The 20,645-nt window shown below is 45.0% G+C and overlaps 2 protein-coding genes across 2 annotated transcripts in view; both read right to left on the bottom strand.

The window, feature by feature from the left end:
* TH (tyrosine hydroxylase) overlaps positions 1–20,645 on the bottom strand; it is a 532,003-nt gene that overhangs the window by 114,358 nt on the left and 397,000 nt on the right. The gene's annotated exons all lie outside the window — the stretch shown is intronic.
* Positions 15,757–19,386, bottom strand: ASCL2 (achaete-scute family bHLH transcription factor 2). The gene is made up of 2 exons (XM_083723651.1): positions 18,275–19,386; positions 15,757–16,678 (listed from the first exon to the last, which is right to left on the bottom strand). The coding sequence occupies exon 1, from the start codon at positions 19,052–19,054 to the stop codon at positions 18,320–18,322; it is 735 nt and encodes a 244-aa protein (XP_083579777.1). The 5' UTR covers positions 19,055–19,386; the 3' UTR covers positions 15,757–16,678; positions 18,275–18,319.

Raw genomic sequence — 20,645 nt, 5'->3', positions numbered from 1 at the left:
ATATTTATCAAGCTTATTGGAACAGTGTCACCAAACTGTCTTCATGCATTTTCTGGGAACCTGTGATATGAGGAGCCGGTATTAGGAACGCAGGAAGCTGCCTTAAACTGAGTCAGACCAATAGTCCACGTTGCTCACTATTGTCTCTGCAGAGTTTTCAGATAGGAAGTCTTTCCCAGCCTTACCTGGGTTTGAACTTGTGACATTCTACTTGCAGAGCAAATTCTCTACCACTGAGCTATGGCCCTTGCCATAATATGTGCCCTTCACAATTCATATATTAGTGGTGTACATCATATGGCCAAACCCATCTGTTCCCTATGTTATCCAAGTGCGACACAACTTCCCTCACCACACACATACAAATATACACACCTTTCAGTAGAAGCTATCAACATTCATGTTAATTTTCTTCTTTTTCTTCCTTCTTAATTTAAATATTTTGTCCCATTGCTGGTGGAAGGACTTTCACTGAGCTCTCACAAGCCAGCACCAGGTTTTTGTTGTTGTTTTTAGATTTGGGATATCTCATGGGAAATGTTCTTCAGTGTTACCCAAAGCAGGGGTGAGGGGGATAAGGAAAAATAGCATTAAAAAGTAGGGGGGGAAATAGGCTGGCAGTTCCAAAATGGAGAAGATGGGCCAAATCATTCCCTCACAGGTGTTATATCAATATTCTGAAGTAAAGAAGCAGTGGTTGCTCTCCATTTCTGACAGTGTGAGTTATAGCTAGGGATGGGCAATTGTATCCATTTTAGTTTCTCTCATTTTTCCAGTCCTTTGTTCCGTTCTCCACATCCATTTGCTTTCTATTTATCTTTTAAAATAGTCCTCAGGATACTTTGTCAACATTTTAGTGTGAATTTCTCCTAGTATGCACATTTTTTGCAAAGCAATTTCCACAAATATATTGCATTTACCTAGTGGTTGGAAGATCTGCGACACTCAACATGCAAAGTCCATTTAAAAGCTTGATCATCTTGTCTGTTGAAGAGTTCTATAGTGGGGATGCAGGTGGCACTGTGGTCTAAACCACTGAGCCTCTTGGGCTTGCCAATCGGAAGGTCGCTGGTTCGGATCTTCACAATGGGGTGAGCTCCCATTGCTCTGTCCCAGCTTCTGCAAACCTAGCAGTTTGAAAGCACATCAGTGCAAATAGATAAATAGGTACCACTGTGGTGAGAAAATGAATGGCATTTCCATGCTCTCTGGCTTCCATCACAGTGTTCTGTTGCACCAAAAGTGGTTTAGTCATGCTGGCCACATGACCCGGAAAGCTGTCTGTGGACAAATGCCGGCTCCCTCAGCCTGAAAGCCAGATAAGTGCCACACCCCATAGTCACCTTTGACTGAACTTAACCGTCCAGAGGTCATTTACCTTTACCTTATAAAACTTTACCGCAGTGTTTTGACATTTTCAATGAAGGAATTGACCAACTGTGGATTTGGGAGTACAGTGGTACCTCGGGATAAGATCTTAATTCGTTCTGGAGGTCTGTTCTTAACCTGAGGTACTTTAACTAATGGGGCCTCCCACTGCCGCCACGCTGCCACCACACGATTTCTGTTCTCATCCTGAAGCAAAGTTCTTAACCTGAGGTACTATTTCTGGGTTAGCAGAGTCTGTAACCTGAAGTGTCTGTAACCCAGTACCACTGTAGGTTTCTTTTCTCCTTATATTCTCCTTATGTTCGATATAACAAGTTATGCAATGATTATTATCAGATGCTATGGTACTGTAAAATTAACCTGAGAGGATGTGTCCCCACAGGGGCGCCGACTTATAAAAAATATTGGGGGGGCCCATACCGGGGTCCTGCCCCGGGAAGTTTTCTAAATTTTAGATGAAAATTAGTGAGTTTTAAAGTTTTTTAAAAGTATTTTAGAGTCATATGATCAACATTAGAACCCCGAAAACTCGACTCTCTATAACTCCACACTCTGGGAAACTCGACAAGCCTGAAACATTTTGGCTTTGAAAAAAGAAACAAAACATAAACACGCACGGTATTTTTGTAAAAAGCTAATTTAATTTACAGTAACAATTATGCTTATAGATTATTACAGAGCAGTGAATATATAGCTCTGAAAAGACTGAAATGATATTTAAATAAATCCTAAACTATCATTAAAAGAATAAAACATAAAATATTGCTGTCGCACAGTAATAGCACTTTGATTAATAAGTGAAATAGCTAATTTAAGCTTACTTTGAATAAGGCTGAGGGTTCATTAAATAAAAATAATATCTCAAAGTTAATGCTTTAATACAGTTAATAAAGTTAATACAGTATGCCTAATACTGTATGTAAATACTGTAATACTGTATGTAAATAACGGGCTTTAATTGGGTCTTACACCCTAAAAATATTTAAGTATTTGAAAATAACTAATACAGTACTATAGTAATATAGAAATACAGTACTAAACTAGTACTAATATTTAAAAACTGAAAAATTAACATTCTGTATGTATTTAATTCTCTATTTTATAAAGATTTTTAATATCTGACAGTGAGTTTGGAGTAGCCCAATGCAAAAATCCTGAGGATCCATGTGGATCCGTGCTTTGTAACCACGTTTTTGCACCACTGTGACCCTAGGCAACAGTGGGTGCGTGATTTTTTTGGTGCAAGATGTAGCCATGGACATGCTATGTGATCTGATGGTGAATTTGGGGTGACCCAATGCAAAAATCCTGAGGATCCATGTGGATCCGTGCTTTGTAACCACGTTTTTGCACCATTGTGGCCCCAGGCCACAGTGGGTGCGTGATTTTTTTGGTGCAGGCTGTAGCCATGGACATGCTATGTTATCTGATGGTGAATTTGGGGTGACCCAGTGCAAAGATCCTGTGGATCCATGCTTTGTAACCATGCTTTTGCACCATTGCAGCCCCAGGCAACAGTGGGTGCGTGATTTTTTTGGTACAGACTGTAGCCATGGACATGTAATGTGATCTGATGGTGAATTTGGAGTGACCCAATGCAAAAATCCTGAGGATCCATGTGGATCCGTGCTTTGTCACCACGTTTTAAATGGGGAGGGAAGGAAAAACACAGAAGGGACAAGAAGCACAAGAGGGGTGTGCGGAGAAGCAGCTGGCTAAGAATGCAGGGGAGGAGTTTAACGGGGTGGGGGGGAGGAAAGGAAGGCAAAAGTCCCCCCCCCAAGCCAGCCCTCTCTCTCTCTCTCCCACCTGCGAGTCCCTAGAGCACGGAGAGGAGGAGGTGGTGGGCTGGAGCCTGCACGCAGTGTGACTAGGAAAGAATTAGAAGGAAGGACTCGATCCTTTCCTTAACCCTCTGCTTGCCAGGAGGGTAGGGGATTCCCTGCTCTTTGTTGAGTTTGAGCAAACGCAGCAACAGAAGTGGGTGGGCAGTAAGACCCTGAGGCAGAATGCAGGAAAGCAGCAGCTTCCGCCTTCCCTCCGCCCGCCCGCCCAATCTTATTTTTGCCTGATTTTTGCCTGTTTTTGCCCCTGCGCTCCGGCGAGTCAGCTCCAGGGACCACACATTCGCTCAATAACACGCACAGACATTTCCCCTTACTTTTTAGGAGAAAAAATCTGCGTGTTATAGAGCGAAATTTGCGGTAATAATTTTCTTAAATTATTGGGGGGGCGGAGCCCCCCAAACGAATTTTTGAGGGGGCTCGGGCCCCCTCAGGCCCCATGGAGTCGGCGCCTATGTGTCCCCACCAAAACAGACCTTTATATGATAAAGAGCACGCATGGTGCAGTTAACTCTCCTCTTAAAATCAACGGTGCACAAAATACATTCAAATGAGATACAAATATCTGAGAGTGATAAAAAGACCATTCACAAAATGAAAGTCTGTTTGCAGGCATCGGGGTGGTGCATTGAGGTGATTTGAATATTAATTGGATTTTGTTTGATCATTTGCATGCTTATCAGTGAAGGTAAAAGACTCTGAAGCACTCAAGCAGCTCACAGGCACGCAACTCAAACCCGTAAAACTTTGTTCTCACTGTGAAATAAAACATTCTAGGACTAGGTCAGGGGTCTGCAACCTGCGGCTCCGGAGCCGCATGTGGCTCTTTTACACCTTTGCCGCGGCTCCGGGGCGGACACTAGCGAGGGGAGGAGGCGCATTGTGTGCCCCAACACTCCCCACTGTGGCGGGCGCTGTACTGGCTGTGACGTTGCATGGGGGTGGTGCGTGCGTTAGTCCCGCACCGTTCCGACGTCACCTTCCCGCCCGCCCACCCGCTACATTGTAAGGGGCATGTACGCTGGTCACTGCATTGAAAGGGGGCATGTACGCTGGTCACTGTTTTGAAGGGGAGTGAGGAACACACACACACAAAAAAGGTAACTTGTTAATTTAACATTTATTTCTATGAGGAGGAGTCATTCTGAGGGGTCAAACAAAGAAATAATTTTAAAAAGTGACAAAAAAGTTATTTTTATAATGACGAGTTTTGCGGCTCCCAGTTTTTTTTCCTTCGGAAACGGGTCCAAGTGGCTCTTTTTGTCTTAAAGGTTGCAGACCCCTGGACTAGGTGATTACAGGCAAATGAAAGGCAGAGCAGAGGAGTAGGTCTAATGGTTGCTTGAGATACAGTATAAAATGGCCTTTTGCACTCTAAATTATTATATATAATACCCATCCCCACCATTACCTAGTATTGATTTTATTTCTGAAACAATCCTGACATCAGTGAATACTGGAAACTCTTGCAAACTTTCACAAGCTGCTCTTCTATTCTGATTGGACAGAATGAGCCTTCGAGTTATTCTGTCCTCGCTGCATCATGTGTCATGTCAACGTCATTTTCCCCTTCAAATGGTGGGGGCACAAAATACGCATATAATCTTTTTTTAAAAAAATGAAACCTATATTTGAAATCACAAAAGTATGTTACCACTTTTGAGTATAAAATGCAGAGATTTGTTAATTGGATTCACTTGCAATGCATACAGGGCTAGCCAGAAAAAATCTAGATGTTTCCTCTTGGTAGGTTGTAGGAAAACTTCCCTTTAGTAGGTTCTAAGAAATACTGCTGGGACCCACTGTGATCTGTGTGCATAGTGTGCACCACTACAATACCCCTTTCCTCCAAGACAACTGTCCCTACATTTGTACATAGTTGCTTTGTTGCTTAAAGCTACATTCCATGACATTTAGAAGCTGGCACAGAGTGCCAAGAAGTCCCCAGAACTGAGAATTGGAGGGTACAAAGCAGTTATATGGGATGCAGGTGGTGCTATGGGTTAAACCACAGACCCTAGGACTTGCCGATCAGAAGGTCGGCGGTTCGAATTCCCACGACAGGGTGAGCTCCCGTTGCCCGGTCCCAGCTCCTGCCAACCTATTAGTTTGAAAGCACGTCAAAGTGCAAATAGATAAATAGGTACCGCTCCGGCGGGAAGGTAAACGGCATTTCTGTGCGCTGCTCTGGTTTGCCAGAAGCGGCTTAGTCATGCTGGCCACATGACCCAGAAGCTGTCTGCTGGCTCCCTCAGCCAGTCAGTAAAGTGAGATGAGCGCCGCAACCCCAGAGTCATCCGTGACTGGACCCCATCCACAGTAGGCCAGCCCCCCCAATTTTTTGACCTGCCCTACTGTCACACGTGTGTGTGTGTGTGTGTGTGTGTGTTTTATAGTGCTTCATACTATTCTGGGCAGTACAGACACACTGCTAGGGAATAGTGTAGTTTTATGTATAGGCAGAAATGCTTTATACACACTCTGAACACTAGAGCAGAGGCAAAATGGTATTACTCTTTAGCAGGGTGACTGCGTTGTAGTGAGTTGGCTGAGTCAATCTAATTAAACCCATGTTGGCTCAGACAAAATGAGTCTGCAATGAGAGTACGGCAGGCAGACCCAAATATCACAAAGAGGATCTTGTTGTCTGGGGCCTTCAGCAATATTGCACAGATAATAATTATTGAAATAAAACTCTGAGCCCTTTAATAGTCTGCAGTGATTCAAGAATAAGCAGCCTATTGCAGGCAGAGGGCCTTCCAACACGTTAACAAGTTCTTCACCAACAGAACAATCCACTTTTGCCCCATTGGCTTAGTGGTTCTCTCTTCCAACAGTATCTCAGGGAGAATATCTCTCTCCCGTGGAACACACTTCAAAGAAGCTTTTGATACAGCTCCATTTCAATATGAAAAGAACAGGAGACCTGTTCTCTGGAGACCCTGAATGGGCCCTGGTTTATTTCATGTGATAATCTCAGCATGGGGCTTAAAAGGGGAAAGAGGGGGGGTTTTTTAAAGGTTAATCACAAACTGACTGTTGCATTCACTGCAGGAATGGCAGATTGATGGTCACCATTAATCACTGACCACAGGGGTAGAGGTAACGTGGAAACGCGGGGGGGGGCATGGATGAGGTTGAAGAATGCAGGGCAAGGGTGCCTAGGCGCGAGCCAGGGTCCAATCAGCAAAGAACCTGAGCTGTAGCTGATGGTGAGACACGTGGCCTCCACACCTGCTCTCTGCTGGAAGCTCCGGGACTTTGGAGCAACATATTTTTCATCGTTGGGGAGGGGGATCTGCGTACGTCAGCAATATGAAGTCGTATCTACACAGCCATGAAAAGAAAGGCAGAAAGAAAGTTTACACAAAGTTTACACACATTTATTTGCATTATGACTATACGGGGACAAATCTTAGAGCCGTAGGCTTCAGTTTGGGAGGCAGGCTTTACTCGGCAAATGCAGGGCTTTGCTAGAAGAAAAGGCAGAGGGGTGATAAAAGAAAGAACTTCATATATGGAGATCTTAATACATGGAGAATGAAAGCACTTGATTGGGAATGGCAGTTTTATTGTATTTGTCGGCCTTTGGGCCATTTCTCATCATTGAATTAAACCCTGTTGGAATTGTGTTTGTGTGAAAACAGTAAAAGCAATAAAAGCCCACCCAAGTTAGGTCTGTGTAGGCTGCTGATTCAACATTTTCCAATCAGCTAATAACAGGTTTTCTATGCTTCTGACCCAGATTAATATTTGGTGTAATGGGGAGTGAAATATCCTGCCCAACATGACAGATAGAAAAATACACAACACACACACACACACACACACACACACACACATATATCCTAGTACAATACTAGGTGGTTAGATCCAGACCCGCTTGCCACATTTAGTATGTATGAGGTTGCCAGACTCACTGAAGAACTAGCCTACGGTCTATCATCAATTGCAGGCCAAATCATTTCATCTTTTATTTCGTCTCCATGTTAAAGCACATCACTTCATTTACAGCTTTTATTTTCCTGAATTTTGACTATTAGATATCCAAGAACTTGCAGAATGATGTATTTAGAGAAAAACTCTTGGTTGCTTTATGAGGCTCTATGTGCATTAAATGCACATACAGTGGTACCTCTGGATGCAAATGGGATCCGTTCCAGAGCCCCATTAGCATCCTGAGTAGAGCGTAACCCGCATCTGCGCGTGCGGTGATTCACCACTTCTGCGCATGCGTGTGACGTCATTTTGAGCGTCTGCGCATGCGCGAGCGGCAAAACCCGGAAGTAACACACTCCGTTACTTCCGGGTCACTGCGGAGTGCAACGCGAAAATACTTAACCTGAAGCTACTTCAACCCAAGGTATGACTATGTATATATATGCAAATGAGACATGTTACAGTTTTTCCCTTAGAAAGAAACCCTAATAGTATTCCTGCACAGCATCCTGACTGTTCGAGCTATTTACTTCTGTGTGCACCCTTACATTCCAAAGGTTGTCCTTTACATTATGAAATGAGATGAAAGCCCTGTTCAGGCAGTCACGAATATGGTACCCATGGAGGGGTCACGGGTCTGCAAGCACTGTCCCCCACCCCTTTCTTCTCCAATCCTTTCACACTGAGCAGGAACGTCCCAAGAGGGTTTGTAAGCACATTTGGCTGGAAACAGTTAAATACCTCCCCATGATTACAAAGCCTGCATGATCAGAGCTCCTAATCATTGGAGGACCATAACAAATTCAGGTGGATGTGCTACAACCGCCTTCTCACCTTCTCACTCAATGCAGGTAGGTCGCAATGGAGGAGATGCTGAACATGGCCCCACAGATCCAGTTAACAAACACATGAATGGGGCTTGTGGTGTTTCCTTAGCAGCAACAATGATAGGTTCTGAGCCAAAGGTAATGGCCAAAGGTGAAGCTCTGGAGGTGGGAGATTGCATCTATTTCCTCTTGCTGAAATAACTGCAGTGCTTGTTAAAGCTGTGGATATTTCATAAAGCTGTCAGTTTATATACAGACAAAGCACAATCCCCCCCCCCCCAATGATAGCAGCACAAGATGGTTCCTTTTTCCTGTTCCTTAACTCATTTGTATGATTTGTTATAGGCTCAAATAATTGCAAGTTGCCTTCAAAATCCTTGTGACTTGTGAAGACCAGCTATAGAGCAGGAGTTTGGACCACTCTCTGTGCCTGACTATAACTCCCCTCTGAAGAACTGTATGTTCACTATAAAAATTCCAGCATAGTGGATACAGCAAAAGAAATAAATTAAAATTATAAACACAACCAACCATGATAGAAAACACATTAATGAGCAGCATATTACTTAAAGCTAGGTATTAGAAATCAGCAAGTGCTTGATTGAATAAATAACTCTTCAATAAAGCCAGCTAAGAATAAAAGCCAGGGTTATTGTGTAACTAGAAGTGTCTGGAGATTGGGAATTTTGTGTGCCTAAATTCAACAGATTATAAAACGCCTAATTTGTAGGTTCTCATTGTATATCCCTTCAGAACCCCAAACCTAAATTGCTTGAGTCATGCTTTGTTTTTGTGCAATTCTCAACATGACTCATCCTGTATGCTCAATGAAGAAATCAGGGTGCATTGATACAATTCTTCAGGTGTGCCATGCTTTCAAGTCCTTATGTCATTCATTATGACAATAAGGTTATCAGATAGGCAAGGGTTGGATCCATTTTAGTGAGATAAAACACAATCTAAGTAGAATGTGGGAAGCTGCAGCTTTCCCCCAGTCCTACCTGTGGGTCTCTCACTTCTAGGCAGGGGTTGCTGCATCACCTGTTAACTGTTCCTTTTATCTGAAGGTACCAGGCATTGAATACAGGACCTTCTGTGTGCAAAGCATGGACTTTGCCACTGAGCGGTGGTCCTTCCCCTCCCTAATAGTTACATATGAGTCCCTGGCTGATTCCAGTCTCCAGGAAACAACAGCCACTTGATCTACAGTCATGAGTGAAACTTGCAGTGTCTAATACATAGATAGGCAATGTGATGCTGTCCAGATGTTGTTAGACTACAGTGTTCAGGAATGATGGGAACTGAAGTCTAGTAACCTCTGGAGTAACTGCCACTTTTGTTACCCCTGGTCAAATGGCTACATGAGTAAAGAAAATGTAATTATACGCTTGCTACCAGTTGGAAATGTAAAGACATCAGAGATTCTAATTTTCTTCTTTTAATATGGCTTTTCAATAAACAGCTAGCAGACCCACCAGAAATCTGATCAGATACTTGAACATTTAAGGGGCTCTTTATTTGCTTGCTCTGTGTCACTCAGGATGCCCCCTCCCAATGCTAGCTTCCTTTTCCCCTTCAAATCAAATAGCTGGGAGGTCAAATGGTGACCCAGAGCAAACTGCATGAACTGCCATGCTCCCTGCTGATACTAGAGTTGCCAACAGCACCACAGTTGTTTTCCCAATAATGATCTTGATAATGTGTCCCCCAATTATTTCTGCCTATATGCCCTTTCATCCTATGCCATGTGCAACTTTCTCTTGCTATTGCAGCTCAGATTTGCCAAATGACAGGTGAACCTCAACACCCTCTGCTCTTCACACACACACAATCTCTCCGCCCATTGCCATTCTCCCAGTCTCCTCACTATAGAGTTTATTTACAAGGAGTGGGACAGGATAATGGGGGCACACAATGATGATAATGAGGTGCAAAAGGCCTCTGCAGTGGCCTCCACAAAAGGCCACATTGTGCCATGCTCTGGAGAAGAGGGGGCTGAGAAAGGGGTGGCGGTGGGGGGAGAGTGAGGGTACCACTTTGATCCATTTGGAGAAGGAGAGACGGAGGGGAGGGGGGAGGAGCAAACAGGGAGGAGGGGCCCGACAACAAAACAACAAAACAACACAAAAACTCTCCCAGCTGGGACACAAGTCAGAACCTTCCCTTTATTTAGATGGATAGAGTCAGCCACAATGCGCACACTGACCTGCTCTCATTGTCCCAGAAGCTGCTCTGAACTCTTTCAAACCTTCCTCCCCTCGGAGCGATCTCCCTCCCACTCGCTTCGCTCCTGCTCCTGTCTTCTTTCTGCGTTCCCAGTTTGTGAAAAGGGAAAGAAAGAAAGAAAGAAAGAAAGAAAGAAAGAAAGAAAGAAAGAAGTGATATATGATGCATTTTGGTGTATGAAGGGGAGAGGGAAAGATCTGGTGATGTCAGGGGAAGTTGAGAACCAATCAAGACAAGGAAAGCCCTCATGAACTAACCAGAAGCCTTTCTGGAAAAGGAGAGGACTGTAAGGGTGAAGGCATGACTTTTAAGACATATACCTGATGCCAATTGCGCTAATTTGTTGATAGGGTAGCTGAATCCATCAATCTAAGTTTCTTCCAATTTTTCATTTTGCAATTATTAATTTCAGTTCTCCACATTTCTGCATCAGTTTGCAATTTTTTTTTCAAAGGAAGGACTCATGAAAACTTGTCAGTATTTTAACTGATAGCATTTTAACCTTGGTGTCCCTTTCAACTCTACAATTCTATGATTCTGTAATGTACATTTGACTCTAATATATATTTGTTTAAGCAGTTTCCCCTAATATAATGTATTTTTTAACGTTTTCACTAATATATGCATGTTTATGTGCACATCCCCCTAATATACACATATTTGGACCCGTTTCTTGATTGGTGAACTGCCTTGCAAAATTCAAAGAAATGCGAATCTTGAAGCCTAGCTGTGTTTTGACCTCAGATACACACATCCTATAACAACACGGAGAGATATGTAGCCGTCTTTTAAAAGTTTATTTGAAAGTATCAAAGGGATATTCATCACAGTACTTGCTTCAACTTTTCCCCCTGAAGGATGGGGTGGCTCAAGAAACTGGCACCATATAAAACATTGCCCAGCCTATAATCCTCTTTCTGTTGGCTAAAGGCAGAAGGGAGGCAACAGAGGCATTTTCTCAGCCGATCTCTCTCCTGGCAGTTATAATGAAGAAAGTAACAACAGTGTTTATGAGTTGTGTCTGTTTGCTCTCAGCGAAGGCTGTGATTGCAAGACAACTTCCGGCAAGAAGGCATTAGTAACTTTAAAGGCACCCTCTTGGAGGTTCCTTCCTTATTGCCCATGCTTTTGTGTATGACTTGTTGCCTGTTCCCTTCCTTGTGTTGCATAGAGCTGCAGCAACAGTGGAAGGGAACAGTGGTAGCAAACTGGGGGCTGGCAGGTTCTCAGTTCCACAGCGCAACTAAAATTACCAACAAAAGCAATGTGTTGGTCCTTGCCCATACATCTTTTTCTAACCAAACAACTGGTTTAAGAAAGATTGTGGCTGTGTACACACAATGCACTCAAAACATTTTTCCTCCAAAGAATCCTAATTCAGGATCCTCACAGAACCACAGTTCCCAGCATTCTTAAACTACAATTCCCAGGATTGTATGGGGGGAGCACTTTAAATTGATCGTGTGTATGTAGCCTGTGTCTACTGTGTTCTAACCCCTCCAAAAAAACAACAACACAGATGTGGATGATAAAATCTGAGTTTTCACAGATATCAGGACATTTTGATTACACAAGTGGAACCAAAAAGGAGAAGCAGCATGGAGTGAAGAAGGACAAGGGAGGACAAGGAAATGGGCTCTTAGGTCACCTCCAAATTCCATATTTTGTGGGAGGGATTCAGTTGCATCCTGAAATTTAAGTGTGTGCAATTTAAGTTGATTAAAACACTCTGGTACAACCACTCCACCTTTAAGAAAACAGACTTTTTGCAGTTAGGAAAGTGATGAGGAAATAAAATGTGTGAGAAAAATGACTGATTAACTCGTAGGAACAAGCAAATCCAGATGAAATCTGGATGGTTGCTCATTGTCATATAATCTCCTTGCAGACAAATGAGAATGAATGATTAATTCAGACTGGGCATTGCTTGATCTCCTCATGAGCTTTGTGCGACGAAATCAGGATGAATGCTCAATAAATAGGTCATCTGAAAGAGTCTCAAACCTTGAAAACCTTGAAAACCCCAAACCTTGACCATTGCAACCCTGTCCCAGGGCCCGATAAGCAACGTAGTTTCAAATTTTTGATCTGCAAACCATGAGGGCTAGGAATTTGTCTTTAAAATTCCCAGTTTGAAATTCCCAGTTTAAAAGTCCCAACAGCCACACGTAGGTGATGGAGCAGGCCCAATGGATTCTTTCCTACAGATTGTACCTTCTTTCCTACTGGAGCCAGCTTGCAGCACTGGGTCATCTGTGAATGACTGCTCCAGTTCTGGCTTTGGGAATGAGACATGGCAGTAGGAGGTGGAATGGCAGTGCTCACCTGGCCTCTGGCCGGTTGCGTTGCTGCTGCTTATCAGGAGGGGGAGGAGGAAAGGCAAGACAGCAGGGAGGTTGGTATGCTGCAAACGCATCAGCAGATTGGCTCTGCCAGTGTGTTTGCCCTGCGCCCACCTCACTGCTGCCCCTCCCCTCCACCTGCCAGGGAGCAGCAGAATGACCGATCAGAGGTCAGGTGAGAGCCACAGACCCACCATGTCTGCTACTGGGGCCTGGTTAGTAGCAAAACAGAGCAGATCCATAGCTTCCTTTTCACAATCTGCAGGCAAGGATACCAGATGAAGGATTTGAAGAAATGGTTTTCCAGGGGAAAGGACTAAGGAGCCTTGTCTAAGAGTCAAGACATAATGGCTGGGTTCTCTAACAAACCTTGGCTACAGCTGGTGGTTGGTGAGGAGAGAACTAAAGCACAGATCCTGATTCAGACGTCACACTAAGCACTAAGAAAGAACCAGGGAGAACCCATGCAGTTGTGAGCTTTTCTGCAGAAGCATATGTTTCCACACTGTCCCAGTCAGTAAGCCATAGTTTGACTTACCATGCTATTGCCAACCAGGCCATAGCGTCTGTGAACCAGGCAAACAAAAAATGTGTATTTCTCCAATTATTTACAGTGGTACCTCAGGTTAAGTACTTAATTCATTCCGGAGGTCCGTTCTTAACCTGAAACTGTTCTTAACCTGAAGCACCACTTTAGCTAATGGGGCCTCCTGCTGCTGCTGCGCCGCCACCGTGCAATTTCTGTTCTCATCTTGAAGCAAAGTTCTTAACCTGAAGCACTATTTCTGGGTTAGCGGAGCCTGTAACCTGAAGCGTATGTAACCTGAAGCGTATGTAACCCGAGGTACCACTGTATTTTAGTTAATATCCTCATCCTTGTTAAAAGTATTAGATTATTAGTTTAATCCCTATTTTCCCCAAGATTGTCCCCAGTTGGGACCGCTGTTCTTTCCACCGTCCTAGATCCACCGAGTTCAACTTTGCAACTAACTGGTTTGCTCCAGCAAACCAACAAACCTGCAGACTTCCAAGAGGGGACTGACCTGAAGCCTACAGGCCATTTCCAGGACTCCTTTGAAGTCTTCACTTTGCAGATTGCAGCCTGGATTATCAAAATACTGTTGACTTGGAGAGAAAAGGGGAAGCCTGGACTGCAGCTAGCCTCTTATTGAGCTTCTGACAAGTACTCACTTCCTCCTCTTACTTTAACTGGAACAGTATAGCTAAGGAAGAAGAAAGGGGGGGAAAGCAGAATTTACCAATGGCCAGCCTGAGAATAGTGTTATAGTTTAATGTTGTGAAGTCTGTATTGGTATCGGCCTGGCTTGCGGTTTTGAGTTTCTGCAGAACCATTAAACGCAAGAACATTTCGAGAATTGTTTTTTATTGCCAGTCTATGCCTCACACTTGCTCTCTCCCCTTTCCTCTCAGGATTTTTTGGTTACGGCAATTGTACACACCGAAACATGCCCTCTGGATGAAGCCAGAGGCAAGACAAGTCTTACACAAGGTATCCTGACAAAGCTTTGATGCTTATTCACTTGAAAGGCTCCTAAATAACCTCTGGGTGTAAATGAAATTGTCTACTCATCAGCCCTATATGCTTATTTCCAGTTAACTAAGAGCCAGGTTCTGACACCAATTTAAATGGAACTGAACAGGAGTAAAAGCACAACATAGGAAAATAAGGTGAGATATCACAACACAAAGAGCTTGTCCTAGGCTCCACTTCACTAACAAGTATTATCTTGGTTTTATTTTATATTTCTCTGCCTTATAATCAAGTGCAATGAAATATGTCCAATCATGATCTAGATTCTGAAGGCCGAAAGTTTGTGACAGAAATTAGACCCAAAGCTACTCTTCAATGGGCCAGTATTCCTATAAAATAGTTCTTGGACTTGCAATTTCTGGCTCAATAGCATAATTAGTAATTAAGGTGACATACAGTGGCTGTTTTTCTTGTGTAGTCTCACAAAAATAATGTTTCCCTTTTCCATTGAATAATGCAAATATAGAGTACTGGTAAAAGCCATCCATAATAATTGAGGTCTTTGTTGTAAATTTTTCATCAGAAGTGGTATGAGGTGTATATATTTAAGCACTTGAACACAAAAATGCTGTCCCGCTCAACAAAGCTTAAATATATGCTATAATGCTTTGCCATGCAAATATTAAAAGCACTAGTTAACAAAGTAATTATGCTATGTATTTGGTCTTTATCTCTGATGGGGACCCAAGTGAGAGACTGATGCCAGCAACTGAAAGCAGGAGCAGCAGGTACGTTCTACAGCCATTTTCTCAGTGTAAAAAGGTGCACAGTTTTCTATCACACAAGTATTTTACCTATACAAATACTGTAAACTCCCCCTATTTTTTTTTACTCCAAGAAAAGTTGGGTAAAAATGAACATTGAATTACTTACTTTGGTAAATTTGGTGTCTCTGAATAGGATAGACGTTAGGAGCCTAAAATCCCTTCTAATGCTGTGTATGTGCAACAGGGAGAACTTACAAACCACTTACTAGCATTAAGGCAACATATAGTAATGTTATGTAATCCATGACCAGATTTGAGCATTATTCTAAACTAAGAGAACCTGAGACCCTCTATATGCTAATGAACTAAAAAACTCCCATCCTCTCTGACCACTGGCCATGCTCACTAGTGCCGGTGGGAGTTGGAATCCAACAATATCTGGTGGGCCACAGATTCTCCACCCTCAGTTTAGCATGACATGATTGAGCATAGCCTCCCCCAGGTCTCCAGGTTCAGAATCTTCCACTTCCACATTTAGTTAATCACAGCTTCCTGGGTTGCCTGAACCAGAAACTCTGGCTAACACTAACTATGGGTGATTTCAAGAAGCCAGCATCTAAAACCACAATTTTAAGTTTCCCTCTGGCAATTAACTATAGTGAAGTGTTGATGAGTTTTGACACACTGGACAACACAACAAACTGTGGTTAAGGGAAAGCTTTCCATACCCTGGCTGCATAGGAAAGGAGGGAAGTATACAAGCAGAGGCTAGGCTCATTAAGTGACACTGAACCATGGTTCAATGTGACATCTGAACCCAGATTATGAATATGAATCTAAACAAAGGTAAAAACAGTATTAATCTGCCTCTGTAGCTTTCCCTTTCCCACATCCAAGAGATCAGAATAAGACAGCTATGATAACAAAGGCTATTTATAAATAGATTTTATTTATAAAGTTGATTTACATAAAATAGGATACTCTTTAAAAACTGCATATATACATCTCAACAAATCCTAACAAGTGCATACAAAAATACCTTCAATACATTAAAAATAAAACTTCAGGGTTGTTGTTTTTCTCCAGAGAATTGAACCTTCACACCAGACCCAAAAACAAAATACAAACAAAGTCTTGTGACATCATATTCAACACAAACAGTTTTACACTCCTTTAGTATAAAATGTTAGGAAACTTTATCTAAGTTGTATAAGGTCTCAAAACGTCCTAGCTGGCAGTGTTAAGAAGTCAAGGGTGCAACAGACTTCTACAAATATTTCCTCTCCAATTGCAATTTCTAGAGATTTTTGTACAAAAATAAGTCTTCATATCAATAGTGTTCACACAGGCAGTTCAAGTTACACGTATAAAGTTAATTTCTGACATGGCAATAGTCCCCTTCCCATTCAGAAAAAAGAAAGCATCAAGTTTTAATTATTTCACCCCTTCCCATATAAAAAGTATGCACATATTAAGTGTGGAAGCCCAGTAATCTCCATCTGCCACTGGAATCAGAAATAAGCTTTTTCATTGGTAATTCAAGAACTCAAGAGGGGGCACCATATACTACTGTACAACAGCAGGTATAATCTTTGGCCCCTATTACCTATTTACATAATTGCACTTTTTAAAAAAGAAAGAAAGAAAGATCACAAGCCACTAGTCTTTTGTTTCATGAAAGAACAATGTCAGATGTCACAAGGATCTGAGCGTTCGATGTCCTTTGCAATGAGGCTCACGGGAAGTAGGAAGCATGTTAAATTAAGGGTCCTTGTTGCTCTTCTGCTGCATCTTAACGGGTGCCTGGGACAATGAGGTACTGAAGTTCTACACAGCGCTCCTTTCAGTCTTGCTACAAAAGAAAACAGAAAGGCCATTAGGAGCACATAACTGACAGATCCAGCGGGGCTGAGGGGAGCCATCCAGGGCTTTCTCCCCTGGTCACATAGCTAGACTAATCCATGCAGTGTAGACCTCTTCTACAAGTTCCGTTAAAGCAATTCAGGGCGCAGTAAGTCCCATTGAGCTTAGTGTGGCTTACTTTTGAATACACATATATAGGATTGCACTGTTGCTGTCTATTCTCCAAGCAAAATGTGGTACACATATATAGCATTTCTCAACACACTCACCTCTATTTTGTCAGGAAAACTGGTGTCTTCTAAATCTAGCCTTTTCCTGCTTTCCTTAAGAAATTATAACTGGGCTTGTAAATGGCAGGATTCTGATCAACAATTTCTTGCATGTCAGCACCAGTATGTGAATGTACCTGTACGCAAATTTCACTGAAATTGATAGGACCTACAAAACTATTTAGAACTGGAGGGATTTGCCTGCAATCCTATATCCACACCTGAGAGATTGGAGTAAGCCACACTGAACTCTGTGGGCCTTACTTCAGAGTTGTACAGGGCTGCCCTCTTGGTTATTCTGCAAGGCAAACTCACCCATAAACATTTTTAACCTATATCTTTCTTCTTTCCAAATGAGAAACACAGGTAAGCAGCAGATACAATGCCCTTGCCAACTCAAACAAAACTCAGGATGAGAAACAATTCGGCTGCAAGCGGTATCCATCCTGAGATCTGAATGTTTATAAGTTATGGAAAACTATTGGCACAAACCTTTGAAGTGAAGTTGATTTGGGTGGCCCTCCCCATGAAGAGAACCACATTCAATAGTGCATTAAGACCACTGACACACCAACACTAAGCCCGTTTTCATGGTAGCCCCATTCATTTCAGTGGAACTTTAGCACCACTGAATTGCTTCTGCATTACCAGCTTCAGTCAATTTATTTCAGCCTTCACTGGAAAGTTTTGCATGCAAGCAATATTAAAACATCTGAGTCATTCACATGACTGTCTTGACTTGCAGGGGCCGGTTTCAGTTATTCAGTGCTAACTTCCAGCTACACCGGTCAGTGATGGGCCAGTTGTGTGAACGCTGCTCCTGCCACCCTGTGCCAAAATCCCGATCCAGGTTGACAGGAGCGTGCTGTTGCAGCATGCGCATAACTGTCTAACCCTGGCTGACACAGCAATGAAGCAGGGGATTGTTTAAAAACACAGGTTGTGTGTGCCGTGTGAAGAGAGTTTTACCCTGAAATGACTAAATGAAAAGACTACCATGATGAATCATAGAACTGTAGAATTGGAAGGGACCCGGGGGGATCATCTAGTCCAACCCCCAGCAAGCCAGGAATATGGGGACCAAACCTGCAACCTTCGCATTAAGAACTTTCTGACACTTAGGAGCTATTCAAACTCAGAGAGTGGTGGACTCCTTCCTTGGAGGTTTTAAAGCAGAAGTTGGATAGCCTTGGGGATACCTTCCAACCCTACAAAGTGTACGAAGAAACACTGGCGCGCTTACGACCTCCTCCCATGCAGCTACACTGCGAAGCATGTCCCGCTGTGTCCGACGGGGCTTCCTCTCTGCGACTTACCGGAGAGCGAGCTCCCTCGACGGAGTCGGCGGTGGCAGCTGGGGGTCAGTAGCTGCCGAACCAGCTGGTGAAGTCGAGCAGCTCCTGCTCCTCGGGGCTGAGCGCCCCCTCGTAGCCGCTCTCGTCCGAGGAGTACGCCGAGCGCGGCGAGCCGGGCACCGAGCTGCCGTCGCGACCGTCGAAGGAGGGCGAGGCGGAGGAATACGAGCTGCCGCTGCAGCCTCCTCCGCCCGCGCAGGCGGCGGTGGCGGCGATGCGGCCGGGCTGCAGGAGCCTGTCCTGGAAGGCGGCGCTGACGGCGTCGTGCTCGTCGAGGAGCTGCTGCAGAGCCCGGATGTACTCGACGGCCGAGCGCAGCGTCTCCACCTTGCTCATCTTCTTGGCGGCGGCGCCGTTGGGCACGTGCTGGCGCAGAGTCTGGAAGCCCAAGTTGACCAGCTTGACGCGGTTCCTCTCGCGCTCGTTGCGCCGCGCTACCGCCGCGGCCCCGCCGACGCCCGCCTGGCCGGCCAGGCCCGGGAAAGCCAAGCGCCGCTTGCAGCGCAGCAGCTCCGGCGAGCTGGAGCGCCGCTTGGCGCTCTTGCAGCGCGACGAGGACTGCGTTGCCGGGCCGGGGCCGCCTTTAGCAGCGCCCCACTGCGGAGGCTGCCCCGACGGAGAGGGTCCCGCCTGCAACCGGAGCGCCAACGAGGAGCCCGGGTGGGCGCCGCTGCAGCCTCCCAAAGGGAAACTCTCGCCAGGCGCCTGGTGCGTAGCCGTCGCGATCGCCCCGCCGTTCATCTTGGGGCATCGATGTTCTCGGCCTCGGCGCCTTCGCTAAGATCCGGAGTTTGGCGCGCAAAATCGAAGCGGCGGCGGCGGCGGCAGGCTGGGGTCGACGTTCCCTTGGGATGCAGAGGTGAAGGCCGGCTGCGCTGGGAAGGCGCCGTCCCCGCTTGCTTTCCTTCCTTCCTCGCTTGGTTCCTCCCTCCCTCCCTTCCTCTTGCTCCTCGCGCGCTGCCCAGGCACCTCTGCAGCCAGCGCCTCGCCGCTCTGCCCCTTATCAACACGCGCTGCTGCCGCCGCTCGCGGGCCCCCGGCAGCAGCAGCACGCGACGCGGCGCGCGCCGCACACCCCGCGCGCAACCCCCCGCCGCCCGCTTGGCTCCCGAGCCTCCTCCCACCCAATGGGAAGCTCGCTTGGCAACTTCGCGCGCCCGGCGCGTGGCTCCCGGCCCAGGTTCCATAAACAAGCCCTCCTCCTCGCCAGGCGCACGCGCTGCGCCTCATTTGCATCCCAAAGCGGCCCGGCCGGGGGCTGCGCGAGCGCCTCGCCCAGCACCTGAGCGAGCAGCGCCTGCTCCGCAAGCTCTGTCCCCACTCACGACTTAAGGAACTTGGGAGTTCAGCTGCTAACATAAGTAGCGTCTGTATTGGGAGCGGGGGCGCAGTCTTAATATTGAGCCAGACCCAAGGTGCATGCTCTGCACTGTGTCCACCTAGACAGACAGACAGGTCCTAGGATTTCAGGGCCTGTTGTGCAGGTGCTACAATGCACTTGGGGTGAGGTGTGCCCCAGTCTTCAGGGTTTCAGTTGCATAGCTGCATAAAAGCATAAGATGCTGCCTTATGCTGAATTAGACCTTTGATCAATGTCAGTATTGTTTGCACTGACTGGCAGCAGCTCTGCAGGGTTTCGGACAGGTTGCCCTACCTGGAAATGCTGGGGATTGAGCTAGAGACCTTCTGCATGCAACGTGGATTCTCTGCTACTGACCCCTTCTCCGTAGACTGGGCACATACAACTTCAAATGTTTGAGGTTGTTTTCATTACTTTGGGTACCCCAGAAACCCAGATGGTGTGGGGAAATTTCTGTTTGTCTCGAAAGGGCGTGATCCCATATTTCCACTCCATGTGCTGATTACCATTTTGTCTTTTCGGGGGGGGGGGGGGGAGATGCAGAGTGCCAAAGCGTTTACATAAGATTGATGTCACCCTCACACCCCTAGGAAGTGTCTTTTCCTCTCCTGCTCAGGTTCAAATGAATGGAATAATTAACCTGTCCTTTCAGGATCACTTTGTTTAATGTAAACGACAAAACTTTCTCTGGCTGTATGTTCTCTGGCTGAAAGTGATACACAACGATAATAAAAACATTGCCTTCTTGGTCCCCTTTGCAAACTCTCTAAATTGTCAGTTCTGCACAGTTGTTTATACAACAACAAGCCCTCTATGCAACACTTATTTAATTGCCACATACAAGTCTTTCATCAGCTGTAGTTTTGAAAGAGGGATTTTTTTAAAGACGGTTTGTTGCCAAAATATACTGCATCGCTCTTTTAATCTGGATTGGAACAATCTGGTTCTTTCCCCCTTCTGGCACGAGATAGC

This window comes from Podarcis gaigeae, assembly GCF_964106915.1.
Source record: "Podarcis gaigeae genome assembly, chromosome: 1".
Taxonomy (NCBI): domain Eukaryota; kingdom Metazoa; phylum Chordata; class Lepidosauria; order Squamata; family Lacertidae; genus Podarcis; species Podarcis gaigeae.
This window is presented reverse-complemented; position numbering and strand designations above follow the sequence as displayed.

Bases quoted from the DNA above. Each gene is read 5' to 3' on its own strand.
- ASCL2 (XM_083723651.1), bottom strand. From the start codon at position 19,054: ATGAACGGCGGGGCGATCGCGACGGCTACGCACCAGGCGCCTGGCGAG.